This window comes from Cherax quadricarinatus, chromosome 5 (genome assembly GCF_038502225.1).
Source record: "Cherax quadricarinatus isolate ZL_2023a chromosome 5, ASM3850222v1, whole genome shotgun sequence".
Lineage (NCBI taxonomy): Eukaryota > Metazoa > Arthropoda > Malacostraca > Decapoda > Parastacidae > Cherax > Cherax quadricarinatus.
In genome coordinates this window covers 5244707-5271769 of record NC_091296.1, presented here as the reverse complement: position 1 = coordinate 5271769, position 27063 = coordinate 5244707, and the positions used below count along the sequence as shown (strand labels likewise).

Sequence of the window (27063 nt, the reverse complement as noted above, 5' to 3'; positions counted from 1 at the left end):
TTAACTGCCTCCCAGCATGCATAAGGAGGATTACCAAAAGACCCCTGGCTGTCTTCAAGAAGGCGCTGGATAGGCACCTAAAGTCAGTACCTGGTCAGCCGGGCTGTGGTTCTTACGTTGATTTACATGCGGCCAGCAGTAACAGACCGGGCAGCGGGGGTGTTGATCCCCGAAACCCTCTCCAGGTATCCAGGTGAATGGTTTCTAATATTATTGAAAGCTGCTCTTAGATTTGTCAGACGAGTATTGGCTGTAGAAGTTATTCAACTGATGAGGTCTCTGGCAATATGTTTGTCACTATGCTCACCCTTAGGTCTTTCTTCATTAAGATTTATGGCCCCTGTACTCAGTTTCTGGTCTTACAACCTCTTTTATAATTTTCACAGCCTTGCATTTGCTGAGGTTGAATTCCTGTAGCCAAGAATGTGAGCAGTCGTGCAGGTTATCTGGTCAATTTATATAGCCATATTTTGTCCTTATCCGTTTTCATTTTCATTAATTTTATATCATCTGCAAGAAAGGATACATCTGGTAAGTCATTCATATATATTATACACTGTATATACTGGTCCTAGTGCCGAGCCTTGTGGAACTCCACTTATTACACTGACCTTTTCTGACATCTCGTCTTAATCACGCTTAGTCTCTTTTTAATAAAGTATTCTTTCGTCCACTCTTGTACATACCCTCATATTCCTATCTATGTGGTACAGTATCAAATGCCTTCTTGTAGTCCAAGAATATGTAGTTCACCCATTTCACTCTCTCTCTCTCTCTTTCCTGACTTACTTTTGTTACTTTGTCAGAACTCCAGCAGGTTTGTGACACCAGTCCTGCCATCTACAAGCCGGTGTTGGTAATTATTATTGACGAAACAGTTGCTCTTCAATGCGCCACAACTCTCTTATTATCTTCTTCATCACCTTGTAAAGTATGTATGTCAGTGATATTGGTCGGTAATTTAACGCCTCCAGTTTGTCTTTTTTTTTTTTTGTTAAATATTGGGACTACTCGTATATTCACTTTTTCCAGATCTCTAGTTAAGACAATGCTACTGCTTTCCCTCGTAGAATCCATGATCACACTTTGTTAGGTCCCGCTGCCTTCGATGTATCCGGCTTATTCAAATTTCGCCACTATTTCCCCGTGTTGCGTATATGAAGTCCAATACCCGTTGGTGTTCCCTTTCTGTCTGACTTTCTGGTGTTGTTTATTCAGGTACAGGTACACATAAGTACAAATATCTTACATAGTGTCAATTACCTAGCATAACCTCAAAATAGTCAGACAAAATTACTTGTTTCCAGTGTGGCTGCCTCAGTTTCTACTGAGAACACCTTAAATCTTTCAGCTTCTCACAGGCTTACCGGGGATCAACGCCCTTGCGGCCCGGTCCGTGACTAGACCTCGTGTTGTTGGGTTCATCAGGGGATAGACGGCTGAATGAAATCACACGTAGGTCGTACTGGAGGCGTACACTGCAAACACTTGAGACACAGGGCTCTACTGGCAATCCCTCTTATGATGTCAGATTTCCTTACTTTTCAGTTTTATTACCTGGAGTTTACCTGGAGAGAGTTCCGGGGGTCAACGCCCCCGCGGCCCGGTCTGTGACCAGGCCTCCTGGTGGATCAGCCTGATTAGCCAGGCTGTTGCTGCTGGCTGCACGCAAACCAACGTACGAGCCACAGCCCGGCTGGTCAGGAACCGACTTTAGGTGCTTGTCCAGTGCCAGCTTGAAGACTGCCAGGGGTCTGTTGGTAATCCCCCTTATGTATGCTGGGAGGCAGTTGAACAGTCTCGGGCCCCTGACACTTATTGTATGGTCTCTTAACGTGCTAGTGACACCCCTGCTTTTCATTGGGGGGATGTTGCATCGTCTGCCAAGTCTTTTGCTTTCGAAGCGAGTGATTTTCGTGTGCAAGTTCGGTACTAGTCCCTCTAGGATTTTCCAGGTGTATATAATCATGTATCTCTCCCGCCTGCGTTCCAGGGAATACAGGTTCAGGAACCTCAAGCGCTCCCAGTAATTGAGGTGTTTTATCTCCGTTATGCGCGCCGTGAAGGTTCTCTGTACATTTTCTAGGTCAGCAGTTTCACCTGCCTTGAAAGGTGCTGTTAGTGTGCAGCAATATTCCAGCCTAGATAGAACAAGTGACCTGAAGAGTGTCATGGGCTTGGCCTCCCTAGTTTTGAAGGTTCTCATTATCCATCCTGTCATTTTTCTAGCAGATGCGATTGATACAATGTTATGGTCCTTGAAGGTGAGATCCTCCGACATGACCACTCCCAGGTCTTTGACGTTGGTGTTTCGCTCTATTTTGTGGCCAGAATGTTTTGTACTCTGATGAAGATTTAATTTCCTCGTGTTTACCATATCTGAGTAATTGAAATTTCTCATCGTTGAACTTCATATTGTTTTCTGCAGCCCACTGAAAGATTTGGTTGATGTCCGCCTGGAGCCTTGCAGTGTCTGCAATGGAAGACACTGTCATGCAGATTCGGGTGTCATCTGCAAAGGAAGACACGGTGCTGTGGCTGACATCCTTGTCTATGTCAGATATGAGGATGAGGAACAAGCTGGGAGCGAGTACTGTGCCTTGTGAAACAGAGCTTTCACCATAGCTGCCTCGGACTTTACTCTGTTGACTACTACTCTCTGTGTTCTGTTAGTGAGGAAATTATAGATCCATCGACCGACTTTTTCTGTTATTCCTTTAGCACGCATTTTGTGCGCTATTACGCCATGGTCACACTTGTCGAAGGCTTTTGCAAAGTCTGTATATATTACATCTGCATTCTTTTTTGTCTTCTAGTGCATCTAGGACCTTGTCGTAGTGATCCAATAGTTGAGACAGACAGGAGCGACCTGTTCTAAACCCATGTTGCCCTGGGTTGTGTAACTGATGGGTTTCTAGATAGGTGGTGATCTTGCTTCTTAGGACCCTTTCAAAGATTTTTATGATATGGGATGTTAGTGCTATCGGTCTGTAGTTCTTTGCTGTTGCTTTACTGCCCCCTTTGTGGAGTGGGGCTATGTCTGTTGTTTTTAGTAACTGTGGGACGACCCCCGTGTCCATGCTCCCTCTCCATAGGATGGAAAAGGCTCGTGATAGGGGCTTCTTGCAGTTCTTGATGAACACGGAGTTCCATGAGTCTGGCCCTGGGGCAGAGTGCATGGGCATGTCATTTATCGCCTGTTCGAAGTCGTTTGGCGTCAGGATAACATCGGATAGGCTTGTGTTAACCAAATTCTGTGGCTCTCTCATAAAAAATTCATTTTGATCTTCGACTCTCAGTCTGGTTAGCGGCTTGCTAAAAACTGAGTCATACTGGGACTTGAGTAGCTCACTCATTTCCTTGCTGTCATCTGTGTAGGACCCATCTTGTTTAAGTAGGGGCCCAATACTGGACGTTGTTCTCGACTTTGATTTGGCATAGGAGAAGAAATACTTTGGGTTTCTTTCGATTTCATTTATGGCTTTTAGTTCTCGCGATTCCTGACTCCTATAAGTCCATGTATTGTTTGTAATGGCTTGATAAAGCTCCTGGAGAGCGAAACGTTGCCACAATAAATGTCACATTAGTTGCACTTGTGTCCTTTTACTTTACAAGATTCCTTTAGCTTAAGTTCGATGCTTGCTATTTCTCTGACCAGTGTCTCCCTACGCATTTCAGATATATTGACCTCTTTTAGCCGCTCTGTTATTCTTTTCCGTCGCCTGTAAAGGGAGCGCCTGTCTCTTTCTATTTTACATCTACTCCTCCTTTTTCTTAGAGGAATAAGCCTTGTGCATACATCGAGTGCCACCGAGTTAATCTGTTCTAGGCATAAGTTGGGGTCTGTGTTGCTTAGTATATCTTCCCAGCTTATATCGGTTAGGACTTGGTTTACTTGGTCCCACTTTATGTACACAAATAACCCGCACATAAAAGAGAGAAGCTTACGACGACGTTTCGGTCCGACTTGGACCATTGACAAAGTCACACTGAGTGTGACTTTGTCAATGGTCCAAGTCGGATCGAAACGTCGTCGTAAGCTTCTCTTTTATGTGCGGGTTATTTGTGTATTGTTCCAGTCACGGTATTGTGCCTTTTTGTTATTTATGGATCCCACTTTATGTTTTTGTTATTGAAGTTGAATTTGGCGAATGCTCCCTCGTGACTAATCTCATTATTACCTAGTTTTTTTCATATCATCGTCTCTTAATGTGGCTGTGAAGCAGTTTCGCATTAGACTTTACTTACTATATCCTCCTCAAACTGCCTCTCACCTTCCTTTCTCACCCTTGTACATTAATTTCTGGCTGTTCTCTTCACTTCCAATTTTCTTTCGACAGTTTTTCCCAGCCATGTGTATGCAGCTGTGTGTGCATATGTACTCACTTATTATGGTTGCACGGTGTCCCGTGGCGTGGTAAGCAATGCTATCACCTCACACACCGAGTGTCCGTGGTTCAATCACCGGCTGGGTGGAAATACTGGGTATGTTTCCTTACACCTGCTGTTCCCGTTCACTAGCAAGCAAGTAGATACCCGGGTGTTAGTGAACTGGTGTGGGTGGCATCCTGGGTGACAAGACTGAAGGATCACAATGGAAATAAGACAGTCCTTGATGACGCACCGACTTTCTTGGGTTATCCTGGGTGGTTAACCCTCCGGGGTTAAAAACCCCAACAAAATCTTATTTTCGCAGCTCCTGGTTCTGCCTTTTCACTGGTTGCTACTAGGTCCACACTGTGACTAGGCCTCATGGTGGATCAGTGCCTGATCAGCCATGCTGTTACTGTTAGTCACATGCAACCCGACGTACGAACCACAGCCCGGCTGGTCAGGTACTGACTTTAGGTGCCTGTCCAGTGCCGGCTGTTTTCAAGCAGGTACTGGACAGGCACCTAAAGTCAGTACCTGACCAGGCGGACTGTGGTTCGTACGTCGGGTTGCGTGCGGCTAACAGTAACAGCCTGGCTGATCAGGCACTGGTCCACCATGAGGCCTGGTCACAGACCGGGCCGCGGGGGCGTTGACCCCGGAACCCTCTCCAGATATACTCTCCCTACTGCAAGAGCTCTGTCGTGCCTTTTCTTAAAGCTATGTATGGATCCTGTAAGTATTTGCAAGTGTTCGTAAATATCGGAGAAGACACCGGCAACAAACTACGGCTTCCACAACAACGCAACAAACTACGGCTTCCACAACAACGCAACAAACTACGGCTTCCACAACAACGCAACAAACTACGGCTTCCACAACAACGCAACAAACTACGGCTTCCACAACAACGCAACAAACTACGGCTTCCACAACAACGCAACAAACTACGGCTTCCACAACAACGCAATAAACGCCTCTTGGGGCTCCATACCCCTCCCACCTAAAATTACTTCCGGTTAACTAGTTGACTCAAGCTCACCGGAGAACAAAAACTGTTATTGACTAACAATAAATAGTGAGTTGGCAGGAGAGTGACACCAACACACAACAACCTTAGAAAACGTTCTTGAAGGACTAGTTGTTTGAGAAAACGTTCTTGAAGGACTAGTTGTTTGAGAAAACGTTCTTGAAGGACTAGTTGTTTGAGAAAACGTTCTTGAAGGACTAGTTGTTTGAGAAGACGTTCTTGAAGGACTAGGTCCAAGAGAAAACGTTCTTGAAGGTGCATAACACGGTCTTGTAGGAGCACCAGAAAACTAGTTAATTTTGTAAAATGCTCTGGGATGGCAAAATAATACACTCGCAATCAGAGGAAAACGCTGAACGCCTTCACAATTACAAACACTTGTAAATGCACAATTGCAGCATGTGTGTTCTCCTTATTTTGCCAATAATAATAATAATAATAATTTTATTATTATTATTATTATTATTAGTAGTAGTAGTAGTAGTAGTAGTAGCAGCAGCAGCACTGAATTTATAAGGAAGCGCTAAACCCGCAAGTGATGCAGAGCCTGTGATATGGGAAATGATCAGGCTTGATCCGATGAAGAGAAGGGTAGCTTCTATTCCTTGGATCCGGAGCCTTCAGCTTCAAGGCACCCATCGCCCTACAAAGACTGAACTTACAAGCTTACTGTTATACTTTATATCATATTCATGGGGAGGCGCTAAACCCATAAGAGCAACACAGCACCTGGGGATTAGGACGTAATTAATATCGATCCAATTTTCTTGATCAACAGCCCAAATATACGTACGTACGTGTGTGTGTGTATGTACTCACCTATTTGTGGTTGCAGGGGTCGATTCATAGCTCCTGGCCCCGCCTCTTCACTGATTGCTACTGGGTCTTCTCTCTCCCTGCTCCATGAGCTTTATCAAACCTCGTCTTAAAACTATGTATAGGTCCTGCCTCTACCACGTCACTTGCCAGACTATTCCACTTCCTGAAAACTCTATGACTGAAGAAATACTTCCTAACATCCCTTTGACTCATCTGAGTCTTCAACTTCCAATTGTGTCCCCTTGTTTCTGTGTCCCATCTCTGGAACATCCTGTCTCTGTCCACCTAGTTAATTCCTCGCAGTATTTTACATGTCATTATCATATCTCCCCTAACCCTCCTGTCCTTCAGGGTCGCCAAGCCAACTTCCTTTAACTTTTCTCCGTACGGCATTCCCCTTAGCTCTGGAACTAGTCTTGTTGCAAACCTTTGCACTTTCTCTAATTTCTTGACGCGCTTAACCAGGTTTGAGTTCCAAACTGATGCTGCATACTCTAGTATGGGCCTGACGTACACGGTGTACAGAGTCTTGAACGATTCCTTACTGAGGTATCGGAAGGCTATTCTTAGGTTTGTCAGGCGCCCATTTGCTGCAGCAGTTATCTGGTTGATTTGCGCCTCAGGAGATGTGCTCGGTATTATACTCACTCCAAGATCCTTTCCCTTGAGTGAGGTTTGCAATCTTTGATCACCTAGCCTATACTCTGTCTGCTGTCTTCTTTGCCCTTTCCCGATCTTCATGACTTTGCATTTGGCGGGGTTAAATTCGATGAGCCAGTTGCTGGACCAGCCTTGCAGCCTGTCCAGTTCTCTTTCTAATCCTGCCTGATCCTCATCCGATTAAATTCTCCTCATTAACTTCATATCATCTGCAAACAGAGACACTTCTGAGTCTATCCCTTCCCTCATGTTATTCACATTTACCAAAAATAGCACTGGTCCTAGGAATGACTCATGTGGAACCCCGCTCGTCACAGGCGCCCACTGACACCTCGTCACGCACCATCAATCAATCAATCAATCAATCAAGTTTATTCTCTATAAAGATTACAATGCGGGGTTTACAGGTTTTGGATATTGTGTGGTTTACAGGTTATAAAATACTAATTACAGAGGGGGCCACTAGGACACCTAGCATGGCTAGGCATTTCGGGCAGACTTAGATTAATTCTTAACTCTAAATTATTACAGATTATGGAGTAAGTTGTATTAAGGCTAAGTGACTACATTATAGTTTGTGAGTTTAGCAATGTAAATGCTTTTGTTTTGGCACAATACACAGGTTCTATATTGGAGTATCACAGGCAAACTTATGACTAGTTGGGATTCATTATTTTATGATTAAGATTCGTATTTCTGTGTTTATAGTCAAATGGGTGAGTGTAAGTGTGAACAGGTGGTTTTCATGTAGTTAGTTGTCGGGGTGTATCAGGAAGATAAGATCTTGTCTAACGTTAGTTTTGAAAGTGATGAATGTGTCTGCAGTTCTAGAGTTTTCAGGTAGGGTGTTCCAGATTTTAGGCCCTTTGACATACATTGAATTTTTGTTAAGGTTTAGTCGGACACGGGGAATGTCATAGAGATGTTTGTGTCTGGTGTTATGCCTGTGGGTCCTGTCACAACTATCAAGAAAGCGTTTTAAGTCAAGGTTAATATTGGAATTTAAGGTCCTGTAGATGTAGATTGCACAGTAGTAAGTGTGGATGTTCTGAACAGGGAGTAAGTTTAGATCTATGAATAGTGGGGGATGGGGGTGTTGCCAGGGATGGGATTTAGTGATTATTCTTACTGCAGATTTTTGTTGGGTTATTATTGACTTTAGGTGTGTTGCTGCAATTGATCCCCAAGCACAAATAGCATAGGTGAGGTATGGATAAATGAGTGAATGGTATAGTGTGAGAATGGCAGTTTGCGGCACGTAGTATCGTATCTTGGAGAGGGTCCCAACTGTTTTGGATACTTTTTTTGTTATGTGTTGGATATGGGTGCTGAAATTCAGGTTGTTGTTGAGGTATAGGCCTAGGAATTTGCCCTCATTATGTCTGGCAATCAGTGTTGTCGATCTTAATGTTAAGTTGCGCAACACCTGCTCTGCTACCAAACATAATATAGTAGGCTTTGTCAGTGTTAAGTGTAAGTTTATTGGCTGTCATCCAAGTCGATATTTTGAGCAGCTCCTCGTTAATAATGATGTTGAGGGTGGCCAGAATAGGGTGGGAGATGACATAAGTCGTGTCGTCAGCAAAGAGAGTGGGTTTCAGGTGTTGGGATACGTTTGGAAGATCACTGATGTAAATGAGGAAGAGCAGGGGACCAAGGACACTTCCCTGCGGAACTCCAGTATCAAGTGGCCGTGTTGATGAGGCTGTGTCTTTAATGGTGACATACTGATACCTATTAGTAGTGTAGGATTTGAAATATGCAAGCACATGGCCTCTTATACCATAATGGTCAAGTTTGTGGAGTAGGATGCCGTGGTCTACTGTGTCAAAAGCTTTTCCTAGGTCAATAAAAATTCCTAGCGGATATTCCATATTTTCCAATGCTGTGTAAAGCAGGTCTAGCATTTTTACAATTGCATCATTAGTGCTTTTATTTTTCCTGAATCCAAATTGGCAGGGGTTGAGTATGTTTTGTGCCATTATAAATGAATATAGTCTCCTGTGTACGAGTTTCTCGAAGATTTTGGATAGCAATTGTAAGTTTGTTATTGGCCTATAGTTGTTTACATCTGTAGGGTCACCACCTTTATGTATTGGTGTAACCCTTGCTGTCTTGAGTAGTGTCGGGAAAGTGCTAGTTTCTAGTGACTTGTTAAAAAGTAATGTAATAGCATGCGAAAGGTCATGGGCCGCTCGCACCATGATTAGTTGTTGCCTCCCTGTAAGGTATTCTCTGATACATTGCAGTGCCCTTCCTGTTACGCGTGCCTGATCCTCTAGCTTTTGCACTAATCTCTTGTGAGGAACTGTGTCGAAGGCCTTCTTGCAATCCAAGAAAATGCAATCTACCCACCCCTCTCGTGTCGTACTTCCGTTACCTTTTCATAAAACTCCAGTAGGTTTGTAACACAGGATTTTCCTTCCCTGAATCCGTGCTGGTTGTTGTTTATAAGCTTGTTCCAAGCTAGGTGCTCCACCACTCTCCTCCTGATAATCTTCTCCATGACTTCGCATACTATACACGTCATTGACACTGGTCTGTAGTGTAGTGCCTCGTGTCTGTCTCCTCTCTTAGAAATGGGGACTACATTTGCCGTCTTCCATACCTCAGGTAGTTGCCCAGTTTCAATGGATGTGTTGAAAATCGTTTAGTGGCACACACAGCATCTCTGCTCCTTCCCTAAGGACCCACGGAGAGATGTCTGGTCCCCCCGCCTTTGAGGTATCAAGTTCACTTAGCACCTACTTCACCTCCTCCTCGATTGTACTTCATTCAGCACTTGTTGGTATATCCCTTGTTGGTGTATCTCCCTATTCTGACTTCTCAGAGTCCTTTCTGTCTCCATTGTAAATACTTCCATAAATCTCATGTTGAAGTCCTCACATACTTTTTGGTCGTTTCTTGTGAGCTCCCCACTTTCCTTCCTCAGCCTAATGACCTGGTCCTTAACTGTTGTCTTCCTCCTGATGCGGCTATATAACAGCCTCGGGTCAGACGTGACTTTCGATGCTATGTCGTTTTTGTACTGTCGCTGGGCCTCCTTCCTTATCTGCGCATACTCGTTTCTGGCTCTTCGACTAATATCTTTATTTTCTTGGGTCCTTTGTCTTCTGTAATGCCACAAAAACCTCTTTACCCTTATCTAAATACTGTTCACCTATATGTTTCACAGTAAACACTTAGTCTACACAACCCCTACCTTTCCTAAAGCTTCCTTGTTCATCTGCTACCCTACTCTCCGTCTTACTCTTTATTCTTGCAATAATAACTATCATACACTTTACCAGGTATACTCAACAGACTTATTCCCCTATAATTTATGCACTCTCTTTTGTCCCTCTTTTGTCTGTGTGCATACACACACATAACTGTCACAGTCTAGTACATTGTAACTACTGTTCTCTGTGTTGTGTTGACAGATTACTTACACATGTCAATGTAATTCACAAGGTTACAAAAAATAAACTCAATACCTTGGCCAGAATACACAAAAGCCCTGCACCTAGCAGGCTGAAACTTCTAATGCCGTTTCGGTCGGACTTGAACCATTAACAAGTCATATGTTAACACTGGTTCAAGTAGGACCGAAAAGTCGTCATAACTTTGTTTCCCAAGTGCATTTTTTTTTTGTAATAAGGTTAAAAAACAGTGCACTGATGTTATGTAACACTGAACTGTTGCCATGTTTCCCTATCCGCTACGAGACAGTCACCATCATTCATTAAATAGCTGTTTACCAGACAATTCTCCGAACTGCAAAATCCTCACCCATCCTTCGGAGTGCAGGCATTGTATTTCCCAAGAGCACTCAAGTCTGGTTAACCGGTTTCCCTGAATCCCTTCATAAATGGTATCTTGCTCACACTCCAACAGCACGTCAAACCATAAAAACAACCACTTGCCTCCACTCACTCAAGACTATTGGACATGCAAACATCCTTTACTTCCTCTCTCCAACCCTTCCCCTGGAACACATTTATGTACTCTCTTCCATCACACATTTATTTACTCTCTTAGCCATCCTATTTTCCCTCCTGTATGTGTCCAGACCACCTCAATAATTCCTCCTGAGCTCTCAGAATTAAAGCTTAGATAATTCCAGTCTTAATATTTACACATCGCCCTCAAACATGACATCTCCACTGGGGGTTAGCGATAAACCCGACCATATAGCACCTGGAGATCAGGTCTGATCCAAGGAAGGGGAATGCAGCTCCATTTTCTTGGATCAAGAGCCATTCACCAGCATCAAGGCAACTTCCCCTTCCTTGAAGTGTTAAGACAATATAAAGATTGACTAAGAACAGCAGACCAGGAAGTGTTGTCGTGGGTGTCGCGTAGGCCGCCCGTGGTGTGTTCTGTGGGCGTAGACGAGGTCGCTGCCCGCCTACACCCACAGCTGCACAGCCTGCCTATATGTCACCACACATGACTGCTGCAGGCCACCCACAGACGCACAGTCTACCTATATGTCACGACACACTCATGACTGCTGCAGGCCGCCAACAACTACACAGCCTACCTATGTCACGACGTACTCATGACTGCTGCAGGCCGCCAACAGCTGCACAGCCTACCTATATGTCACGACGCACTCATGACTGCTGCAGGCCGCCAATAGCTGCACAGCCTACCTATATGTCACGACGCACTCATGACTGCTGCAGGCCGCCAACAGCTGCACAGCCTACCTATGTCACGACGTACTCATGACTGCTGCAGGCCACTCACAGCTGCACAGCCTGCCTGTCACCACTCATGACTGCTGCAGGCCACCAACAACTGCACAGCCTGCCTGTCACCACTCATGGCTGCTTCACACCATCTACAATAACACTTCTATTACAACAAAGATGGCGGGTGATAACAATTTTCATAAGAGATTGGAAAGTAATTAAAATTGACTCATTACCATCAAAAACCGAATCACAATTACAGCAACACTACATTCACAGCATTATACTACCATATCACAGTATCATACCTACCACCACCACAGCATCACCGTATCAGCACAGCATCACTACCATATCAACACATCATCACACTCACAGCAATCCCATCACAGCACCACCATCACAGCATCCCCATCACATCACCACAGCATCATTATCATATCACCATCACAGCATCCCCACCATTCACAGCATTACTACCATACCATCACAGCATCATCCTACCACCACCACATCACCATATCAGCACAGCATCACCATTTCAGCACAGCATCACCATATCAGCACAGCATCACACAGCACCACCATCACAGCATCCCCATCACAGCATTATCCTACCACCACCACAGCATCACCATATCAGCACAGCATCACTCAGCACCACCATCACAGCATCCCCATCACAGCATTATCCTACCACCACCACAGCATCACCATATCAGCACAGCATCACTCAGCACCACCATCACAGCATCCCCATCACAGCATTATCCTACCACCACCACAGCATCACCGTATCAACACAGCATCATCATAGCATCACACACACACACAGCATCACTATATTACCATTACAGCATCCCCACCATCACAGCACTCAATATCATAGCATAAGCACAGCATTCCCAATATCACAGCCTCCCCACCACCACAGCATCATCATATCACCAGCACAGCATCACAAGAACAGCATTCTCACCATCACAGAATCCCCACCATCACTGCATCACCACCACAGCATCACCATAGAATCACCACCACAGTATTACCATCACAGCATCCCCACTAACAGCATTCCCACCATCACCATCACAGTATCCCCACCATCACTATCATCATCACAGCAGAGACCTTAGGCCTCACCATCACCAACAAACAACAATACTTCACCATTCTTCCTCAAGGTGTAAGGCTGGTGAAAGCTTTTAGTTTCAGAAGTGGTGTTACGACCATATTGCAGCAGTCACAGCTATGCTTGACTACTCACCTTCACTAGTACCGTCACCAGCAACGTTACTCCCTCACGCAGCTGCACAATCAACCAAGACTATAACAGGTGGTACAGAAGGAAAGAGCAGCAGCAACGAGTGTCACTCCTCCTTCTTTCACCTCCAAGACAACACTGACGATGCCCACAAGTCGTACTGCCATAATGATGTCATTGCTGCCGCATTGTCACCCAAACTCTCGTACTGCATGAACTATACAAACTCAAAAACATTCTCATATACACTTGTCACGCTCTTGCCTCCATTGTCATGATAATTAAATCCCTCCACTCGTTTCAACAGCCACTTTTAGCGCGAGAAATGGCTGGCTAGAAATTTCTAAAATAGCGGAGGTTGCCATTTCCACTTTCACCTCAGACACAAACATACTTCTAGCCTCCCTCCCTCCCAAAAAATATTAATTACTCCCTTTTTTGCTAATGATGTTACGTAACTTTCCCTAATGTCCGTATTACTTGTAAATTGTTGATGGTAAGTTCGCCAAACCAGCAGAAATACTGAGGGTAGAGGTTACCGTTAGTTTAGTTGGGATCACTACTTGTTGCTTGATCAAATCTCTCCCAAGGTGAGTGACTGTCCCCACCTCCACTGTTGTGGTAGTGTGGTACATGGTGTGGTGTGGTACATAGTGTGGTACATGGTACAGTGTGGTACATGGTACAGTGTGGTACCTAGTGTGGTACATTGTGGTACCTAGTGTGGTGTGTGGTACACGGTGTGGTGTTTGGTACATGGTACAGTGTGTGGTACATGGTATGGTGTGTGGTACTTGGTGTGGTGTGTGGTACATTGTGTTGTGTGTGGTACATGGTACAGTGTGTTGTACATGGTACAGTGTGGTGTGCGGTACATAGTGTGGTGTATGGTATATAGTGTGGTGTGGGGTACATGGTACAGTGTGGTACCTAGTGTGGTGTGTGGTACACGGTGTGGTGTGTGGTACATGGTATGGTGTCTGGTACATGGTACAGTGTGTTGTACATGGTACAGTGTGGTGTGTGGTACATAGTGTGGTGTGGTACATGGTGTGGTGTGTGGTACATGGTACAGTGTGTTGTACATGGTACAGTATGGTGTGTGGTACATTGGTACATATTGGTGTGTGGTGCATAGTGTAGTGTGTGGTACACGGTGCGGTGTGTGGTACATGGTACAGTGTAGTACATAGTGTGGTGTGTGGTACATAGTGTGGTGTGTGGTACATAGTGTGGTGTGTGGTACATAGTACAGTGTGGTACATGGTATAGTGGTACACGGTGTGGTGTGTGGTACATGGTACAGTGTGGTATATGGTGTGGTGTGTGGTACATGGCATAGTGTGGTACATGGTGTGGTGTGTGGTACATGGTACAGTGTGGTGTGATACATGGTACAGTGTGATACATAGTGGTGTGTGGTACATGGTACAGTGTAGTACACTGTGTGGTTTGTGGTACATATTACAGTGATACATGGTATAGTGTGGTACATGGTGTGGTGTGTGGTACATGATACAGTGTAGTACATGGACAGTGTGGTACATAGTGTGGTGTGTGGTACATGGTACAGTGTGGTACAAGATGTGGTATATGGTGTGGTACAAGGTGTGGCATATAGTGTGGTACAGAGTGTGTGGTGTGTGGTCCAGTGTGGTATATGAAGCGTGTGGTACAAGGTGTGGTACATGGTGTGGTACATTGTGGTACATGGTGCAGTACAGCATGTAGAGTGTTAGTATATATGGGATACGTTGTGGTACATGGTGTGAAACATGCACTACATCATATGGAGTGGTAGTGTATATGTGAGGTACATGTAGCACATGGAGTGGAATAATGGGTTGTGTGGTACAGAATTATGTGGTGCAGTATGTGATGCGTGGTGTGGTATAGCGTGTGGTACATGTTTAAAAAGTGTGGTGTAGCATATGGCAGGTAATACTAATTACAGTACATTTGGTTCATGGTACAGTGTGTGGTGCACCTTGCGACACAAGGTATAAAGTGGTTGTAGTACGAAGTAGTACATGGTACTTGTGGCATAGTATGGTGTGATGCTAGGTGGTATGTCACACAGGATGTAGCACAAAATATTGTACGCCATGTGATTCAATGTGTTAAGTGGTACATTATAATAAAAAAGAAGCGCTAAACCACAAGGGCTATGGTACAACATGTGGTACAACATGCAGTACAAAGCTCGGTAAAGAGAACATGAAACATGAGCTGATAAACAAAGAACATATTTAATATTATTATTATAATCAAAACTAAGGGCTAAACTCATTATGATCATACAATTTAACAACATATGGTACGGATAGGGTTAGAATCCATGGCGAGTGAGTCGTAAAACTCCAGACCACTGCGTCAGCGTAACGCATATTTGGGAGCGTGACCTGGCATCTCAGTGGAGCAAGCAGATCATCCGTGAGAAGAACATGGCTGACCCTCCTATTTCCAATCCTGGTATTTCCATTCCTGGTATTTCCAACTCTGGTATTTCCAGTCCAAGTATTTCCAGTCCTGGTATTTCCAATCCTGGTATTTCCAGTTCTGGTATTTCTATTGAGCCTTGTTAGAGTACAACAAAATATTAATATAATCAGGGAAAGCGCAAGGGTCATACAAAGCTGCAGGGAAATGTGTGCAAGGGTAGGAGGCAGTGAGGAACATTTGTGAACAAGGGTAGCAGGGAGTGAAGGACAATGGTGAACAAGCTATAGAAGGGAGTGAAGGACAATGGTGAACAAGCCGTAGTAGGGGGTGAGGAACAATGGTGAACAAGGGTAGGAGGGAGTGAAGGACAACAGTGAACAAGGCATAGTAGGGAGTGAGGGACGATGGTGAACAAGATGTAGTAAGGAGTGAAGGACAATGGTGAACAAGGCGTAGGAGGGAGTGGGCAATGGTGAACAAGGGTAGGTGGGAGTGAGGGGGCAATGGTGAACAAGGGTAGGAGGGAATGGGGGACAATGTTGTGAAAGGGTAGAGGACAGTCAGTGGGGGTCAGGGAAGGGTAGAACACAAAGTTTGGTCGTGAAAGTCCAACATAATGCCTTAAGTTTTGCCTTATTCATAATGCATTCTCTTCCACATATTATGTGCTGTATGTTGACGGCTGTTCACCAACTCATTGTTGCAACTTGTATTGTCATTGTTATCATGCAGAGCGAGAATATACGGAAGGTGACTAGCCACTACTCATGGCACAAAACCTCTATCATGAATCAAGACAAGACTATTATCATTATTATTATTATTATTATTATTGCATTCATGGAAGGGCACTAAACCCATAGGAATCATACAGCACCTGCAGGAATGAGAGGCATTCAAGTTTGATATGAGGAAGGGGAGCACAAGTTCAATTCCTTGGATCGAAAGCCTCTCATCAGCTTCAGGGAACTTCCCTTGAGGGAGTTAACTAATAGAAAACAAAGTTTGCATAAATGGGGTAAAATCAGAAAGAGGGATCAAACACATTTGGCACATTGTTAATAATTTACATAACATGAATAAATTCACTGATGACATAAAAATAAGCCGATCAACAGATTTGGGGAAGATACCACAAATTTCATGAAAATTTGGACATAATGTCATTCAAAGTTGTGCATAGCCAAGCAAATGTAGGCCTCCCATACATGCATATGAATAGCCCACAAAGATGTCACACTAGTGACATCTGCCAACAGTCAGTGATCATAGGCTACCAGTCTGGTGTCAAGCACACTGCATTATCCTTCTGCTCCCCCTTGCTCAACTCTGCTGCTCCCATGGGTCACCTCACTACCAGTTCTTGTAAATATGTTAATAATCCAAAGCAATCCTACAAAATCAGTGGTAATATCAGCTAACAGAGGCCAGCCTTCCCTGAAGAAGTATAGTCTCTGCAGCTACATGAGGAGAGGAAGCCCCAGCTAGTGCAATACATGATATCTATGGAAGCCTCATTTACACCATCCTAACCTCTTCAAGGGGGGCTCCTTGGCGTGGTGAAGAGGCTCTTGGTCTGAGGAATTAGACCTGTCGGTCTCCTTCCTCAAACCGAACCTAACTATCCCCCAATCCCCCCTTCCCTATCCCATCCTCCTCTTTTTCCTTTCCTCCTCCTCCTCCCCACCCCTCCCTTTTGCCCTTCCTTTTTTGGCCTTTGGGATTTTTCCCAAAGGCGTGCTAGTTCCTGGGTAGGGGAAAGGGTACCAGGGTTCATCCCATTCCATTGAGATTCTTGGCGGTGGCGTAGTTTGCCGTGGAATCTGGATCGCCTGGGGATGTCCTGATCCCTCTCCGGTATCCCGGAGGGTGGCTTTGGGTGTTTTTCGGGCGACGGGTGTATCTCTGGAAGCCACCTTTCGGATTCCGGGGGTGGTGGCCGAAGGAGGTATGCTTTGTGGAGGATATCTGGCCGCCCTCTATTTTGTCCACCGGGGTAGCTCGGCAGATGTGAGGTTGCTATCCCGGATTGCTGGTTTACTGGCATGATGGGTAGGGTGTGGCACGAGTTCTTTTTTTTCTTAAAAACAAAAAGAAAGAAGTAACCTAACCATGGAGTACCCGATCCATGACCCCGCTACCACCGGGCCCCTTATTATTACCGCACCATGTTCTGACCTCGCCTCATCTTTCGGCCACTCTTCGGACGTTCCTAAGGCCCCTGTACCTCTTCCTGGTGCCGTTTCCTCACCCGCTTCAGGTACCAGGGGCTTCCACTGACTCCTTCGATTTGTCTGACCTCCGCTCTCCTTTGACTATGCTTCCAGTTTCTCCCTCTACGGTGTGGCAATTTTCGAATCGCCAGCCCGTCCCACATTGGACCGACTCTGGTCCCACTTCTAAACGTCAACGACAATCTCCTAATGATGTTACTTCGTTACCTTCCCTTTCTACTCGGAAAAGACCGACACGTTATGCACTCCCTCTCCACACTCAGTTTCACACCACACAATGGACTAAATTCTTTACATTAAGACCGACTTCTTCTACTGCCTATCTTTCCGACCATAGTATTGGCAAAGCGCTCCTACGCCACGTTGGTAGAGATATTTCCTTTCATGCTCTTAAGAGTGGTATGTGCATCATCACAGTCCAGAATTCTACTCAGGCTCATGATCTTTCTCTTCTTTCACATATCGATACTATTCCTATCACTATTGAATAACATCATTCCCTCAATTCTTGTAGTGATACTGTTATTCTGCCCCATACCATAGTCCAACAGAATTTCCAGACATGTGGCACTGACATTCTCGAACAGCTGGAACTCCAAGATCTCCCAATTCTCAAGATAGACACTTATGTTCTTCCTGCCCGCGGGCGAAGACGATACCCTTGTAATGTGGCTCGTTTAACTTTTGACAGCCGTGAACTCCCATCCTCTGTTTATGTAGCAGGACATCGGTTACAAGTTCGGAAGGTGATCCCTACACTGCAACAGTGTAGGAATTGCTGGCGATTTGGCCACCCAGCAAAATATTGCAGATCTATAGCCGAATACCCAGTCTGTGGTGCCGATGACCATTCTAATATGTCTTGCAGTCGAACTCCCTCTTGCCTCAATTGTCATGAGGCTCACCCTTCATACTCTCGCCGTTGCCAAGTCTACTTAAATGAGCGGGAAATTCGTTGCCTCAAAGAAGCAGAAGGTCTCCCTTATGCTATGGCGATTTCTCATCTCCGCCTCCAAGGGAGACTGCCACGTGTTTCTTATTCTCATGTTTCAAAGCGTCCCCCCGCTTCTGGGGTCACATCTTCTGCAGCCTCCTCTGCGGTTGCCAGTCCCATAGTCACTCCTGTATCTAATTCTTTTGCTGTCCTGGGCTCAGACGTCCCTACTTCAACTCCTCAGTCTGTCCTCACTTCTTCGTGTCCTCCCTCACGAACCCTGGTATCAACAAGACCTCGTACGACACCTCCTCCCAATCGTCCCTCTACTTCTCAGAGGCCCAAAAAATCTCCTTTAACCCCTCCTTCTCTTCATCCACCTCCACATTTTACCTTCCCGGTCTCTGTACCTGAGTCTTCCCCTTTCACTGGCTCTGTTACAAGTGTGGAGGTTCACCCTCCTCTTCGTACTGTGCCTTCCTCCCCTGTCCCCTCCCACGTTTCTTCCTCTTCTGCCACCTCCCAGGTTTCTGCCTCTTCTGTCCCCTCCCACACTTCTCCAGTACCCTCCACCCTTTCGCCCCCCCCCCCATACCTTGGTACAGTCCATTACAGCTCCAATCTTTACTCAAACTACTACTCCTTCCATCTCCAATATTGTCTCCCATATGACGTCTCTGAACTCCGAAACACTTGAAGCAATCTCTGAATATATTGCAGAGACCAAACCATCAATGGACACTGATCCACCCTCTGTTCCTTCTCTTTCCTCTTCTCCATCTGTGCAACTCCTTTCTTCACAACGCACCGTTCCTTCGCTACTTGAATGTTTTCCTTTGCCACTGCATGTGGACTTTTCTAACCCCTCTAGTCCATAGGTACCCTTACATGCGGATTTCAGGTGTCTTTATCGTTGCCAATCATGGCCTATTTACAGTGGAATATTCATGGCCTCAGGGGTAATCGGGGTGAGCTTCAGATGTTGCTCTCCCAGTTTTCCCGTTGGTGTTTGCTTACAGGAACCAAAATTACACTCTGCCGTTATCTATCATATCTCAAGCTATAATTTATTGTATTCTTCAGATCCTTTTCCTGATAGGACCTTTAATGAAAGTGCCCTTCTTCTATGCACTGATATTCCATACCATCAACTATCTGTTCGTACTTCGCTGCATTACACAGCAGCCCGTATCTACTTGCATAGGTGGTATACACTCTGTTCTTTGTATCTCTCTCCTTCTCGGGCATTATCTATCCCAGATATTGCCTTTCTTGTTTCGTCATTACTGCCACCACTTCTGTTACTTGGCGATTTTAATGCCCATCATTTCCTCTGGGGGGGTCTCACTGTGATTCCCGTGGCATTCAGTTAGAGGCTTTTCTTGCTACCCACTCCCTCCATGTTTTAAATACAGGTACTCACACCCATTTTGATCCTCGGACTCATACTCTCTCTTGCATCGATCTCTCAGTCTGCTCTTCCTCCACCGCATTAGACTTCACCTGGTCTGTTCTCCCGGATTTACATGACAGTGATCATTTCCCAATCATTCTTACTTCCCCATCATATTCGCCACCTCTTCGTAACCCACGCTGGCAGTTTGATCAGGCAAATTGGAACCTTTACTCACAACTAACTGTTTTTAGTGAGGTTCCTTCTTCGTCCTCCATTGATGAGCTCTTACACCTCTTCTCGTCCTCTGTTTTAACCGCAGCTTCTCATTCTATACCCCAAACTTCGGGCAGGCATTCTCAGAAATGCGTGCCTTGGTGGTCTCCTGCTTGTGCTCGTGCAGTACGTTTGAAATGCGCTGCATGGGGCATGTACCGGTACAATAGAACCACGGAGAGACTTCTTGATTTTAAGCAGAAGCGTGCAATCGCTCGCCGTGTCATCCGTGACGCTAAACGCACTTACTGACGAGATTGTGTCTCCACCATCACCTCTGCTTCCTCTATGAGTGCAGTCTGGAAAAAAGTACAAAAACTGAGTGGCAAATATTCTGACCCGGCTCCTGTTCTGCGGGTTGCCGGTGTTGATATAGCAAACCCACTAGATGTTGCCAATGAAATTGGCAATCATCTGGTCCGTATTTCTCAGGGGCTCCATCTATGCCCCTCGTTTCTTTCCTCAAAGTCTGCCAGAGAGTTAGCACCCTTGGACTTTTCTTCTCTCAGAGAAGAACAGTATAATGTGCCTTTTACACTTCAGGAACTGGAGGCAACACTCTCAACTTGCCGAGCATCGGCAGCTGGGCCCGATGACATTCATATACGTATGCTACAACATTTACATCAGTCAGCCCTTGCAGTCCTATTACGCCTTTTCAATCTTATTTCGTCACAGGGAGTTCTTCCACAGCTGTGGAAATCTGCCATTGTTCTCCCTTTCTGCAAACCGGGTACTACAGGACATGAAGCCTCCCACTATCGTCCCATTGCTCTTACTAGTGCAGTTTGCAAAGTGATGGAATGCCTGGTAAATAGACATTTAGTGTGGTATTTAGAGACACACAATAGTCTCTCCACTCGTCAATATGGCTTTCGTAAAGACCGTTCTACCATAGACCCCTTACTACGCTTGGATACATATGTTCGTAATGCCTTTGCGAATAACCACTCAGTTATTGCCATATTTTTTGACCTTGAGAAGGCATATGACACAACTTGGAGGTATAATATTTTGGCCCAAGCCCACTCCTTAGGCCTTAGAGGCAATCTACCATCCTTCCTTAAGAACTTTTTAACTGACAGACATTTCCGTGTTCGGGTTAATAATGTGCTCTCCCCGGACTTTATCCAAGCTGAAGGTGTCCCCCAGGGATGTGTTCTGAGCACAACACTTTTTCTCCTTGCTATAAATGATTTGGCCTCTAGTCTTCCTTCCAATATTTGGTCATCACTCTATGTTGATGGCTTTGCTATTGCATGTGCAGGCGCTGACTGTCACCTCATTACAGTTTCTCTCCAACATGTGGTCGACCATGTTTCCAATTGGGCCACCACACATGGGTTTAAATTTTCCAGTACCAAAACTCACCAAATTACTTTCACTAGACGCTCTGTCATCTCCGATCATCCTTTGTACCTCTACGGCTCCCGTATCCCTGAACGTGATACAGTCAGGTTTCTAGGCCTCCTCTTTTACCATAGGTTATCCTGGAAACCTCACATTACCTCTCTGAAGGCAACTTGTCACAGCCGGCTTAACCTTCTTAAAACCCTTGCTCATCTTTCATGGGGAGCTGATCGTCGAACTCTCCTTCGCCTACATTCCGCCCTCATTTTATCGAAACTTGATTGTGGTGACCAGATCTATTCAGCAGCCTCTCCTGCTACTCTCTCTAGCCTTAACCCCATTCATCACCAAGGATTACGTTTATGCCTTGATGCTTTTCGCTCTTCCCCTGTTGAGAGCCTCTATGCAGAAGCGAACGTTCCATCCTTATCCGATCGCTGTGATGCCCATTGCCTTCGCTACTATGTACGCTTTCATGATCTCCGCAATCCTTCCATTTATAGAATGGTCACCGATATTAGTAGACATTCTTTATTTGTTCGCCACCCCTGTTTGCTCCGTCCCTTCTCTCTTCGCCTACATTCGCTCGTCTTCTCTTCAATTACCACCTCTCTATGTTCATGTAGCATCTCCCTTTTCCCTACTCCCCTGGGAAGTTCCAGCTGTTCGAGTCTGTTCTTTCTCACTCCCTTGCTCGAAAGCCCAACTGTCTACGGTAGCTTCCCACTCTCTTTTTCTTGACCACTTCCACTCTCATTCTAATGCCATTGCAGTGTACACAGATGGCTCTAAGTCTTCTGACGGCGTAGGATTCGCAGCAGTATTTCCAGACAGTGTCGTACAAGGGCATTTACTATCTTCGGCTAGTATCTTTACTGCTGAATTGTATGCCATTCTTGCAGCACTTATCCGTATTGCATCTATGCCTGTGTCATCATTTGTGGTTGTCTCAGACTCCCTTAGTGCTTTACAGGCTATACAAAAATTTGATACCTCAACCCTTAGTCCTCCGTATCCAACTTTGGCTATGCCGCATCTCTTCCAAGCATAAAGATATTGTTTTTTGTTGGGTCCCTGGTCATGTTGACGTACAAGGCAATGAACAGGCAGACACTGCTGCGCGGTCAGCAGTACATGACCTACCAGTTTCATATAGAGGTGTTCCATTTACGGACTATTGTGCTGTAATAGCTACCCACCTTCACACCCGTTGGCAACAACGTTGGTCTACTCTGCTTGGTAACAAACTTCAATCTATTAAACTGAGAATAGGTTACTGGCCGTCTTCTTGTCACCAGTGTCGAGGTTGGGAGACTACTCTCTCCCGTCTTCACATTGGCCATATTCGTCTTACTCATGGTTATCTCATGGAGAGGCGCACTGCTCCTCTCTGTGAGAATTGTCAGGTTCCATTATCGGTTAGCCACATTCTATTAGACTGCCCACTTTATCAATGAGCACGCAGAATATACCTCCAACGTCGTCTTCGCTCCACTGCTCTCTCTTTACCTTCCCTTCTCGCTGATGGACCCACCTTTCATCCGGACTCTCTCATTGACTTTTTGACAACAACTGACTTACTTCACAAACTCTGATGGTACCTTCAGCCCTTTCTACCTCAATCTCTTGCTGCCCTCTACCCCCGCACTATCCCCTGGCCCGCTGTTTTCTGTAACCTACTGATCATCCCTCCCCCCTTCTACTGCCCAATACTCTCGCTTCCTTCCCTACCCTGCATAGCCCTTGTGGCTTAGTGCTTCTTTTTGATTATAATAATAATACACCATCCTAAAAAGGTGGCAGCCCACAGAGGATTAATTTTTGCAAGCCACTATATGAAACACCCTTCAAATATTTTTCTATCTTTATCATGTCCTCTAAATCTTAAGACGAAAATTTTTGCCACCAGAAAAATTCATTCAACTTCAAATTTCAGAATTAGCTTATTCCAAAATGATAGGCCTGAACAAATTCCACAAACTCAAAACATGATTAATGAAGGAAACTACCTCACTGATCATCAAAATCAACATTCTAAAGTAGCTCCCCTCAAGGAAGGTTCCTTGACACTGGTGAGGGGCTCTTGATCTAGGGAATTTGATCTGTGCTCCAGTTCCCTGAATTAAGCCTGAATACCTTCCACATCCCTCCACAGGTGCTATAATGCTACGAGTTTAGTGCTTCCCCCTTGATTATAATGATAATCTACAGTAGCTGAAAATAGGATAACAGAATCAAAACACAGCTTATCATAAATGAATCTTTACAATATTTATTATAGAACAGGCTAATCTTTACATCACATATATTTTTAAATTACAAGTATCATAAGAATTTACATCATAACCAATGTAAGTAGTACTATATATAAACTACAGTATAATACTGCAAAGATTTTTTTAAATTATTACAAGTATAGGATAGTATCTTTTATCAATTTGTCTTAAAACACCAATTTATTTAATCTATTACACGAGAAGTTTTTTAGTCCAAATTTATGAGGATCTACGATTGAAAAAACTGTACAAAGGGATGATGTACTTTTCCAGCAACACCTCATCTATTACCTAGGTATGATAATGCCAATAAATTTATAATAAATTTTTGATATTGCCAGTTCTCTAATTCTGTTAAATCTGATTTGCTCTATTAGACAGCTTTATTTTGTCTTTGCGCTGAGCTACCTCACCTTTGGTCACATTCTCCACTTGTGAACACTGAAAATTTACATGTATTAGTTTTTTTAGTCACATTAAATACAAAAATCATGAGGAAATCACAGTTTTATCTTGAAACATCTTCATCTTTCATGCTATCATCTCATCACACTTCCTGAAAAGTTCTCCCTAATCACATTTGTTATCATGGCAACCAAAAAAGTGCAGGTGGACCAACTAACAGAAAACTTAATATTTACATAGAGAAATAAATTATTTGCAAGCCATCTGATACATATTTAGCAGACTTGGAAAAAAGTGACCAACAAAATCTTTTATTGAAATAATGTGAAGAATATTACCTTTGTGACCATACTGCCATCTAGAGCACCTATCATTTAATGAAATGGAGGTGGGAAAAAGACCATAAAAGACAAGAGAAAACATAAAAAGAGAGGTTTTAAAAAAAAAAGTGAGATCTTTTCATCTGTAGCCTTGCACACTATACACACTCTTGCCCTTGCCTAGCATGCTTCCTTTAATTTATAAAGACATTAGATGTCACAATAGTTGCTGCTAACCTTCCTGAAACCCTTCAGGACAGATGCACCAATAACAATAAGCATTTTTTTTTAAGCTAAAGCACTCGACAACCATATAAAACTTTCCACTTTATAAAGGTAAATATTTAGCATAAAATATATAATGGGAAGGACCATTAGGATGTCATAAATATCAGAGGGAAATGGTACAATAAAACAAACTTTGCAGCCCCAACACCTGAAATCGGGGAAATATACACTTTGTACATATTGATCGCACCTTCAGGCAGGGTGACCAACCCATTATGAAACAATTTAAATCCATTACAGCTTACCATCCATCTATCAACATGATAGGAAAATGGAGTGCCAATTGCTGATCAGTTTGCTAAATTTTATACAACAGTCTAGTCAATCTATGTACACTCTGAATTGAAGGGCTAGAAATCACTCAACTTCACTGGAATGATCAATTAGTCCATGTTAGACAAAATGAAGGTCATTCTAAGAAATATTGCATAATTTGTGAGGACTCACCCTTACACAAAGTCTCACTCTGTTTTGGAAGGGAATGTTTAGTAATACAGTATTCAGTAAAGGGTATCAGAGTGATATATTATAAGGCAGAGAAGAGACTAGGTACATGGAGAAAGTTTACACAAGGGAAGCTTAAAACTTTGACCATGTTTTCTTATGTAAACAGACAAACAAAACTGATGTCTGCCAACACTTCGAGTGATATTTAAAGCTACCAAAAATTCCCTGTCTACCTCTTATGACACCCTGTGCAATAATAAATAAATTATTACATTCTTCCAAATTAATCAAAATGTTAGATAACCAACAATTTTCATTCTTGTGCAAAAGTACAAATTACATTGTTAAATTCAGGTCATTGTAATTAACCTGTTTATTATACAAAAATGACTGTGTATTACATGATTAACTAGGAAACAACTCAAATAATAACAATATATGAAGAAAGTCTAAAGAATTTAGCAGCAGAGCGGAGGCATGGATAAATTACACCACACCAGTATGGCACTTTAATATTGAAGAGGTACACATGGAACAGGAAATAAAGTAAGAAGTATAGTGGTGGTGTGTGTAGTGTAGTGTAGTGTTCTTGCATGATGAGAGATATGGGAAGTAACATAATACATCAGCCTACTGCATCTGGTAAGTGTGAAGTGACTGAGGGCTTAGCAGGTCAGTCTGGTGAATGAGGAGGGTCAGAGCTGAAGTAAGGAGTGGCATCTTGCACCAGAAGTGTGTGGCAGACATCACACACTCTAGCAAGACGACGATGAGGTCCACTTGGCACGGTTTTGCTCACACATTCAACACAGAAGATTTTCCCACAATGACGACAGTGATGCTGAAAAAAAAAGTAATAAAAATTAGACAAACAATAACTGCTATAAACAAGTGTACTATATCATTAATAACAAAATTTGATAAATTTTATGAATATATTGCTGTACAAAACTAATTTCACATACAGTACTAACTAAAGGAAGAGCTAGACTAAAAACCACTCAAGTGATCATACAGGGATACACCATTAACAACACAAAGAATAAAGTAACAGAGGAATTTACTGATTCATCAAAAATTCTTCAAACAAGATTAAAAGTATCTAAATTTTTTGTAGCAAAATGTGGCCTAGATCCCTGTTAACAAAGTCTGTATGCTATAACATGTTTAAAAAAAAAAAAACAAGTCGGCCGTCTCCCACTGAGGCAGGGTGACCCAAAAAGACAGAAAATCCCCAAAAAGAAAATACTTTCATCAACATTCAACACTTTCACCTCACTCACACATAATCACTGTTTTTGCAGAGGTGCTCAGAATACAAGTTTAGAAGTATATACGTATAAAGATACACAACATATCCCTCCAAACTGCATGATTTTTGTACAGTGACCAGAGAAACATACTTTTTTTGGTCTTGTTGTTCAGAAAGTTGAGATGTCACAGAATCAGTAACACAATTACACCCTACCTATTACTTATACCTCTTAACATAAGTATTATAAACGACTCTTGGAGTTTTACCTTTCTCCGGCCAACAGCAGAAAACCGCTGCTTACAACTATTGCACTCTTCCTGGTCCTCCTCATGTTGCCAACGTACCTGAAAACCAAATTAAAAATTAAATGTCAGTCTACACAAAAACAAAAATATCTTGCTTGTTAGAATCCTAGGCGAGTACCACTGCCACAAAAACTAAGTAGAGTAGTGCCAGAGTAGTGCCAGAATAATTGCCTTGATCTACCATAGTCTTTCAGAATTGGATTGCTGCCTCCTACTGAGGTAATGTGATATATGCAAACATGACAAGCAAAAAATAAGAAACCCAGATAATAAATAATAAATTATTTGTAATCTCAACAAAATAATAATAAAAAA

At 43.7% G+C, this 27063-nt stretch overlaps 2 protein-coding genes across 9 annotated transcripts in view; both read right to left on the bottom strand.

The window, feature by feature from the left end:
• LOC128684935 (thioester-containing protein 1 allele R1) overlaps positions 1 to 12961 on the bottom strand; it is a 105242-nt gene extending 92281 nt beyond the window's left edge. For all 4 annotated transcript variants that reach the window (XM_053771302.1, XM_053771300.1, XM_053771303.1 and 1 more), the window contains exon 1: positions 12827 to 12961. The gene's annotated coding sequence lies outside the window, so the exon portion shown is untranslated. The remainder of the gene's footprint in view (positions 1 to 12826) is intronic.
• A 10737-nt stretch (positions 12962 to 23698) lies between these two features.
• LOC128684934 (rab GTPase-binding effector protein 1) overlaps positions 23699 to 27063 on the bottom strand; it is a 66269-nt gene continuing 62904 nt past the window's right edge. For all 5 annotated transcript variants that reach the window (XM_053771296.2, XM_053771297.2, XM_070099364.1 and 2 more), the window contains 2 exons: positions 26710 to 26787; positions 23699 to 26029 (listed from right to left, as the gene is read on the bottom strand). In XM_053771296.2, coding sequence (XP_053627271.1) covers positions 25862 to 26029; positions 26710 to 26787 — 246 coding nt within the window. In that variant the 3' untranslated portion in view covers positions 23699 to 25861. The remainder of the gene's footprint in view (positions 26030 to 26709; positions 26788 to 27063) is intronic.